Raw genomic sequence first — 9,290 nt, 5'->3', positions numbered from 1 at the left:
AGATCGTACTCTCGATCATCGCAAGCCCGCCCCCCTGAGGGGCGGGCTTACGATGACTGCAATGAGGGGCGGGCTTAAGATGACTGCAAACGGGCTGTGTGCGCGTGCGCACACCGGCCTGTTCGGCAGTTGTCGAACCAGCAGGCCACTAACTCGCAGAGAATCGTACGATTCCCGGCGGGTTTTCTAGCATGCTGGTTCGACGGAAGACGTGCGACCGTACAGTAGAAACGGTCGCACGCCTTCCATACACTGCACGATTCTCGTACGATCGCGGGATTTCCCGCGATTCTCGTACGAGAATCGTGCAGTGTATGGCCACCTTTAGTGGCCTGCTGGTTTGACAACTGCTGGTCTGCTGGTCCCGCGCACACAGCCCGTTTGCAGTCATCGTAAGCCCGCCCCTCATTACAGTCATCGTAAGCCCGCCCCTCAGTGGGGCGGGCTTGCAATGATCGAGAGTACGATCTGCCTGTCCAAGATGGGCAGATCGTACGTTTTTTTTAAGTACTTTACAACCATCGCAAGACTAAGGTCTTGCGATGGTTGTAAAGTGTATGGCCACCTTTACAGAGCAATGTGAAGCCAGCATAGATTTCTCGGGTGGATCCAGGTACCAATACTCATTGACAATTAGTGCTACCCCCATGCCCAGGAGGCTCTTGGGATAATTGCAGGCACCTCTAAGCATCGCCTCTTCCAGCTGTGCAGCAGTGGGGTCCAGTCACAATTCTGTCACCATTCCACTTATTAAAAGGAGAATTACTGGGAGAGTAAAATAAAGAGGCAGAGCTAGGAATCAATCAGGCAGTTGCATGGGTCCTGACAATATTGTCCCTATCCATTTTGGCTGCAGCTCTGCGCTGTCAGCATATAGTAGGGAATAGCCTGCTATATGCCGAGTTTGGGTCACAGGATGCATGAGTAAATGCCCTCCTATGACCAAAAAGAGAAGTAAAGCCAAAAAAAATTTAACTTTACTTCTCTTTTTAAACTTTGCTTTGCTCTGCTCTAGAGGCACAGGGGTTTGAAAGTTGTCTGCATTCTATGGCTGAATCCAACACATAATGGAACAGTAAGCTCAGAGTACAACATATCAGCAGGCTGATCACACTAATATAGTCTTTTAATTATAGGAACAACATCGTTCTGTATTAAAGTGACACTAAACTCAGGAGTTAAACCTTAAAGATGCATTCTAGTACCTTAACTATTAACAAAAATGTATCTTATTTGTGGCTGTAGATCCTCATATCATCTCTAAATAATTGGTGCTGACACTGTCCTTCCTTCTGGAGGGTGGCTACTTTTGTTACCCACCACTCCAAGCTCACTCCCATGATGGACTACAATCTAATGTTTAGTTTACTAATTTGTATTGAGATTTGTAGTCCATCAAGGTAGTGAGCTTGGATTGGTGCATACTTTGCAACACACACAGGGACCGTGGGTAACAAAAGTAGCCGCCCTCCAGAAGGAAGGACAGTGTCAGCACCAATTCAGAGATGATTTGAGGACCTACAGCTGAGTGATACACAAATAAGATACATTTCTGTTAATAGTGAAGGTACTTCAATGTATTTTTAAAAGGTGATCTATGAGGTGAGTGAAAATCACTCATCCTCATAATTCGAGCCGAAGTGTGACAATGAAACTGTCACACGTTGGCTCAATAGATCGGGAAGTGAGCGAACACATACCGTCGCTCGCTTACTTCTCGATCATCTCCCTGCTGTCAGCAGTGACTGTTAGTCACCACCCCCTGCAGGGATTCCCCGCTCCGATCCTCCAGCGCTGACTGGAGGTACAGACAGGGGAGGGGCCGTGCACAGCCGGCTCTGCCTCTAGATAGGCAGAGCCAGCTGTCATTCATAGCCCGCCCCTCAGTGGGGCGGGCTTGCAATGATCGAGAGTACGATCTGCCTGTCCAAGATGGGCAGATCGTACGTTTTTTTTAAGTACTTTACAACCATCGCAAGACTAAGGTCTTGCGATGGTTGTAAAGTGTATGGCCACCTTTACAGAGCAATGTGAAGCCAGCATAGATTTCTCGGGTGGATCCAGGTACCAATACTCATTGACAATTAGTGCTACCCCCATGCCCAGGAGGCTCTTGGGATAATTGCAGGCACCTCTAAGCATCGCCTCTTCCAGCTGTGCAGCAGTGGGGTCCAGTCACAATTCTGTCACCATTCCACTTATTAAAAGGAGAATTACTGGGAGAGTAAAATAAAGAGGCAGAGCTAGGAATCAATCAGGCAGTTGCATGGGTCCTGACAATATTGTCCCTATCCATTTTGGCTGCAGCTCTGCGCTGTCAGCATATAGTAGGGAATAGCCTGCTATATGCCGAGTTTGGGTCACAGGATGCATGAGTAAATGCCCTCCTATGACCAAAAAGAGAAGTAAAGCCAAAAAAAATTTAACTTTACTTCTCTTTTTAAACTTTGCTTTGCTCTGCTCTAGAGGCACAGGGGTTTGAAAGTTGTCTGCATTCTATGGCTGAATCCAACACATAATGGAACAGTAAGCTCAGAGTACAACATATCAGCAGGCTGATCACACTAATATAGTCTTTTAATTATAGGAACAACATCGTTCTGTATTAAAGTGACACTAAACTCAGGAGTTAAACCTTAAAGATGCATTCTAGTACCTTAACTATTAACAAAAATGTATCTTATTTGTGGCTGTAGATCCTCATATCATCTCTAAATAATTGGTGCTGACACTGTCCTTCCTTCTGGAGGGTGGCTACTTTTGTTACCCACCACTCCAAGCTCACTCCCATGATGGACTACAATCTAATGTTTAGTTTACTAATTTGTATTGAGATTTGTAGTCCATCAAGGTAGTGAGCTTGGATTGGTGCATACTTTGCAACACACACAGGGACCGTGGGTAACAAAAGTAGCCGCCCTCCAGAAGGAAGGACAGTGTCAGCACCAATTCAGAGATGATTTGAGGACCTACAGCTGAGTGATACACAAATAAGATACATTTCTGTTAATAGTGAAGGTACTTCAATGTATTTTTAAAAGGTGATCTATGAGGTGAGTGAAAATCACTCATCCTCATAATTCGAGCCGAAGTGTGACAATGAAACTGTCACACGTTGGCTCAATAGATCGGGAAGTGAGCGAACACATACCGTCGCTCGCTTACTTCTCGATCATCTCCCTGCTGTCAGCAGTGACTGTTAGTCACCACCCCCTGCAGGGATTCCCCGCTCCGATCCTCCAGCGCTGACTGGAGGTACAGACAGGGGAGGGGCCGTGCACAGCCGGCTCTGCCTCTAGATAGGCAGAGCCAGCTGTCATTCACGCAGCTGGGTGGATCTCGACAGCATTGTCGGGAACCGTCCTGGCTGCGGCTGTCTCAGTATACCGCAACCTGTAGCTTGCGATATACAGAGCTTTGATTCACGGGAGGACGCTAGTTTACGTCCTCCCGTGACCCTTAAGAGAACTATGGGGTAAAACACTTACCCTGTAGTTCTCTTTTAAGTTTTACTCCTGCATTTAGTGTCACTTTAAAGTTGATGGTGATCAGGTCACAAGAAACTAAACACAGCAATCTACAGATAATATAATAACCGCAAAGACATGTAAAAACAGACTCCAAAGAACTGCTGTGATTCTTCCTGCAAATAGAGAGGTTGCATCACGGCAGTTTCAGAATACTGAGGTGGCAGACTGACACATTACCGGGTGACAACAGAGAAGGCAAACACTGAGATGAACAGACTCTGGATACCGGCCAAGCAGGATCCCACCACCAACACATATAACAATAACTACCAAAGCACATGGCTAATATGACAAAGACCTCTCTGCCAACAGTGATAACCACTGGTAGAAGAAAACAAGCATTTCAAAGCAATGATAATCTGCAACAGAATGTAACCAGCCAATCCTAATAGTCCAAGAGAGCAGTATACATGATAAAACAGTAGGAGCGGTGGCTGAAGTGCTTGACATCGCACAGGTGTGAATGGGGGATAAACCATTGAAAACAGACAATGGAAATGGGGTGACTAAGGGCTCAGTCACACTAGATGCAGTGCGTTGCGGCCGAAATCGGGCCGGAACGCACTGCATCTAGTGTGACTGAGCCCTAAGAACTTGTGTTACAGCTGAAGGAAATGTCTGGATCTTGTCTATGTATTCCAGTTCCCTCCCACAATCATACTGCTGGGTTAACTGACTTCCTCCTAGATTGACCCGTGTGTATGGAACATTAGATTGTTAGCTCCTTCTAGACACAGAGACACATGACAATAGCTCTATATACTCTGTAAAATGCCCTGTCATGTGCCAGAGCTTTGGAATTAAAATGCATAACTCAGCGTCATAAACACAATTGAAATAAATAATAAAGTTCTGCTTGTTACATTCAGAGGAACAGTTTACATGATTATATTTAGCTTGTTTGTAAACATGGAAATATGGGATGCTGGAAAGAGGTCATGGGTAACTCTTCAATAAAGAGTCATAAAGGAAGAAATCCGGGCAATACATTTTTACAGGCACAGTCACGACTTCCAGCGGTGAAGGCATGATGGGATTTGTAGTTAAAGCACAGCTGGAGGGCCAGAGTGGTGTCGTTTTTTTTTTTTACAGTTAAGGGCATATGAGCATGAAGACACAATGGTAGTGATCACACCTCTGCTTTTCTATATGAAGTCCCAATACCAATGACTGTAATGGCACAGATCTTATAATGCACTTTACATTTAGTTTTATACCAGGGGGCTCATGCAAATGGCTGGAATCTACACAAGCCTCACTGGCAGAAAGGAGAATTTATCACAACTGGAGCAGACAGAATCAGAATCACCCGTGGCAACCAATTAGCTTCTCTCTTTCATTTTCAAAGCTAAACTGAAGAGATTCTATCAGGATTCTATCTTCTCCAGTTTTGATAACATTTCTTTGACTGTGTATACAATGCATGTAATGATATGTAAAGTGTCATTATCATCATCAAGATTCACATCTGGTAAATTATTCTTCCATTCCTCTAGCTCAGTTTTCAATTTCACAATGTACATGTGTTTACATTAGGGGTGGGCAAACTCCATCTGTTGTGGAACTACAAATCCCAGGAGGCATTGCAAGATCCTCACAGCCACGACTCCCGGAGACAGATGAATTTGGGATTTGTAGTTACATCACAGCTGGAGCTGAATAGACGTGTAAACACTGGCGGACATGTTTTCTACTTTAAATTTACATAGCTGAACGCACTGCAAGATTACTGAGCACAACGCAGCTGTGTGTACGAGCCTATGATATAAAATACTTCTCTGTTCACATCTGCAATAAAAACTAGACGCATTTGAGATTGGATTGGAACGCAACGATTCCCCCCCTTTAACTGCGTCAAATATGGACGTTTGTAAACACACATGTAGTTAGAGATGTAAACACACATGTAAAAATAGACAAGTAAAACACACATCTAAAAAGGCATGTAAACACTCAGGTAAACACACATGTAAATAGATAAGTAAACACACAGGTGAACACACATGTAAACAGACATGTAAATAGACACCTGAACAGACAGGTAAACACATCTAAACAGACATGTAAACACTCAGGTAAACACACAAGTAAATAGAAATGTAACCAGACACGTAACCAGGGCCTTTGCTGTAATAACCCTGAGCACCAGATCAGATTGCAATGAATGGAAGTCAGGCCAGTGGACTGAGCAGTGATCGCTATTGGTTACTGCACTAAATTGGCACTGACAAGCAGTCAACAATCTGAGAAGCAGCCTGGCACGGTGCCCACGAGATCGCTGCCAGCCAGTACACAGAGATGACAACGTGACCCCCAGCACCCCACTCCTGACTACTTACTTCCTCGGTGGCCGAAGGGCAGTAGTAGACGACGATGAGCGTTGTCAACACATTCATGATGAGCCCCACCATGGTGATCGTGTTCGGTGCCAGCCATAGGGGCACCTTCTCCACCAGCCAGTTCCAATAGATCTGCATGAGGGGCTCCAGCAGAGATCGCCCATTGGCACTGTACTTGTGCTCCTCCAGCCGCTTCAGCTGCAGGGCTGTCAGGGGCTCCGGTAAACACAGGACGGCCATCATCCTGATTTCCCTGGCCGCCTTTTCTTCCTGTCAGGGGACGAGCTGCCTTCCGCCGCCCTAAAGTTCAGGGGGCCGGACCAGAAAACTTCATCCCGGAAGACCGGGGCAGCCTGGGACAGCCGAGGAGAGATCGCTCTTCCCGAGATTAGATTTGGGGTGATAGGCTGAGCAGCTGTCATCGAGCTTCACCTAGAAGCTGGGAGATAATTCATCAAAGTGTTTGCAACAAATTTCTGCTGGTACGGTCCCTTTAAAAAGTCCTAACTCGTTAAAGAAGAACTCCAGGCAGTAGAAAACGTAATCCCTGCAGTGGGCTACCCAGGTACTGCAAGTGCTTGTTTTTATCTAGAACAGGGAGGACAACCCCGATCCTCCAGCTGTGCTTTGACTACAAATCCCAACATGCTTCTGCCTATGGGAGTCATGCCTGTAACTGTCAGAGACTTGCAATGCCTCATGGGGCTTGTAGTTCCACAACAGCTGGAGGGCCAGATTTGCCCACCTCCTGGTGCCGGGTCTCCCTTTTCACTCTGGTGGTCTAATGACCTGTGAGTCATCACTTTCAATACAGTATATTGGACACCAAGGGACATTCCACTGCAGTGGAGGGAGAGAGAGGCTGCAGGAAATTGTCTGGCAGCCCGTCGGCTCTGAGATTTGGGTACTTCTTTGTTATTTTAGACCCTAGATGAAGACTAGCACTTGACCCTTGCAGTTCCGTGGGTAGTTAAGTTTTATTATTTAAAGCCTTGCAATAGTTTTGTTAAAGTGACACTAAAATCAGGAGTTAAATCTTAAAAATACATTCAAGCACCCTAACTTTTAACAAAAATGTATCTTATTTGTGTAGCACTCAGCTGTAGATCCTCAAATCATCTCTGAACTGGTGCTGACACTGTCCTTCCTTCTGGAGGGCGGCTACTTTTGTTCCCCATGGTACCTGTGTGTGTTGTAAAGTAGTCACTGCTCCAAGCTCACTCCTGTGATGGACTGCAATCTCAATACAAATTAGTAAACGAAATGTCAGATTGTAGTCCAATGTAGTACAACACACACATGGACCATGGGGAACACAACTAGCCACCCTCCAGAAGGAAGGACAGTGTCAGCACCGATTCTGAGATGATTTGAGGATCTACAGCTGAGTGATACACAAATAAGATACATTTTTGTTAATAGTTCAGGTACTTGAATGTATTTTAAAGATTTAAAAGAACTAAAACCAAACCTTTTTTTGACTTTAGTTCTCTTTTTGTTCACAGGAGTACATTTACTAACTTACATTATACTATGGAGTTGCTCCTAGTGCAATCAGAACCAGCAATGTTTTACTCTATCTCTTGTGCCTTTGTAGTGAATGAGTTTCAACAGAATTTTGGCCAGCGATGGAGCCTCCCTCCCCTTCCACTCTAGCGGTCTAAGGACCCGTGAGTCATCACGTCTAATACAGTCTACAGGTATTCCTCACTTAACGACCGAGTTCCGTTCCTACGACCAGGTCGTTAAACGAATTGAGGTGAGGAACTCTATACAGTACTGTACTTTAATAGTACAGTACTGTATAGTGTTGCAGATGTACAGTACCGAACAGTGTACTGTACATCGGGCAATAAAATACTTACCGGGACCCGCAGTGAAGAACGGAGGACATCACTACCGCCGGCGACGCAGCGCGCTGACGCGCAAGGTTGGAGGTCGATCGGCGGTCCGTCGTAAGTGCGAGTGGTCACAAAGCAGGTAAGTCGGAAAACGAGGAATGTCTGTATTAGACGTGAGGACACTGAGGGACATTGCCGAAGCAGAGAAAGAGAAAGACTGCAGGAACCAATCTAGCAGCCAGGCAGGACTGAGGATCAGGTGAGTATGTCTTTTTTTATTTACACCCTGAATCAAAATGAGTACTTAACCCTTGTAGTGCAGGGGTAGCCCCACTGCAAGGGTTACATTTTTTTCTGCCTGGTGTTGTTTAAAGTTTATATGAGACACATGAAAATAAGCCACATCCATACAAATATTCTTAACATCCAAATTTAAGAAAAATTGATTGAAGGTTTATTTATATATATATCTCTACAGTCTTACTTTACTTTTTTTACAGAAATCCATGTAAATTCCAATTTGTGCTGGAGTATCATGGTGTTGGCACTACTAAAGCTCCACTATGTGTTAAAAGCAGACTCATAGATAGGGCCCAAGCGCACCAGTGGGAGTACAATGCTCCTCATTAATAGAGCAACAATCAACAAACGTTGTCACCCTAGGTCAGGAAGGATTGCTCATACTGGCAGGATCAGCAGGTTAAAATAATGAAAAAGTAAGTCTACTAAATGCACTGCACCTACATAAGGGATTATTTAAGCCCGTGACTCACTGCATGCATTAATTTTTTCTTCCTATTTTTTTCACTTAACTTTATTGCTATCACATAGGGGGCTAATAAACCTCAGCGTTTCAAGCTGGAGAGTGACACAAGAATGCGGAAGTGATGTAACATACATCACTTCCGCATTCTGACAGCGGAGAGGGGACCGGAGGGAGATCGTCTACTGATCTTCCTCTGATCCCCTGTCACAGAGGCACTATGCTGGCACCGGGCACAGCGGAGCCCGGGACCAGCGGGAGGAGGAGCGCGGGGCAACGCGGATCGGCACCCCATACAAGCGATCCGCCGACTGGCTCTATAGCCGGCGGATTGCTTGTATATTAACAGGCATCGCTGCCTGTTTTTAAATTTTGGCCTTTTGCACTTGCTGTACTCTTTCGTAACTAAACCCCATTGCATTAATTTTGATCTATTTCTTGCCTCTGCTCTTTTAGATCCTCTTCCACATCATTAAATGTATATAAAGTCAAAACCTTTGCATATAGTGGGACATGAAGTGAGAGGAAAACGGGAATTCCCCTTGTAGACAGCTGTCACCAGAGCAGGTGCCCCATTGAAGGATATCCCCTCGCCTTCTGTTCCAGTGACAGCTGTAAACATTTTGATTTCCTGCACTTTCTCCACGAGAGGCAATGGTCATGAAGACAAATTAAGAGTGGGGACACAGCAGGGACACACACACAGCAAAACAAACCTGTTAGGGATTTTGATACTACCTTACTGTATCCAAAACAGTGGCGGACCGAAGGAACAAAGGGCCCTGGTGCAAGGTTTTTTTTGCCCACCCCCCCCCCC

General features: G+C 45.3%; 1 protein-coding gene across 1 annotated transcript in view; it reads right to left on the bottom strand.

Annotated features, from left to right (window-relative positions):
- Window positions 1–6,247, bottom strand: part of CHPT1 (choline phosphotransferase 1) — a 34,199-nt gene extending 27,952 nt beyond the window's left edge. Inside the window, exon 1 of the mRNA XM_018556651.1 lies at window positions 5,870–6,247. Coding sequence (XP_018412153.1) covers window positions 5,870–6,112 — 243 coding nt within the window. The 5' untranslated portion in view covers window positions 6,113–6,247. The remainder of the gene's footprint in view (window positions 1–5,869) is intronic.
- Between the last annotated feature and the right edge of the window lie 3,043 nt (window positions 6,248–9,290).

This window comes from Nanorana parkeri, unplaced genomic scaffold (genome assembly GCF_000935625.1).
Source record: "Nanorana parkeri isolate BGI_ZX_2015 unplaced genomic scaffold, ASM93562v1 scaffold244, whole genome shotgun sequence".
Lineage (NCBI taxonomy): Eukaryota > Metazoa > Chordata > Amphibia > Anura > Dicroglossidae > Nanorana > Nanorana parkeri.
Note: the sequence above shows the minus strand (reverse complement) of the source record. Positions and strands in the feature narration are given on the sequence as shown.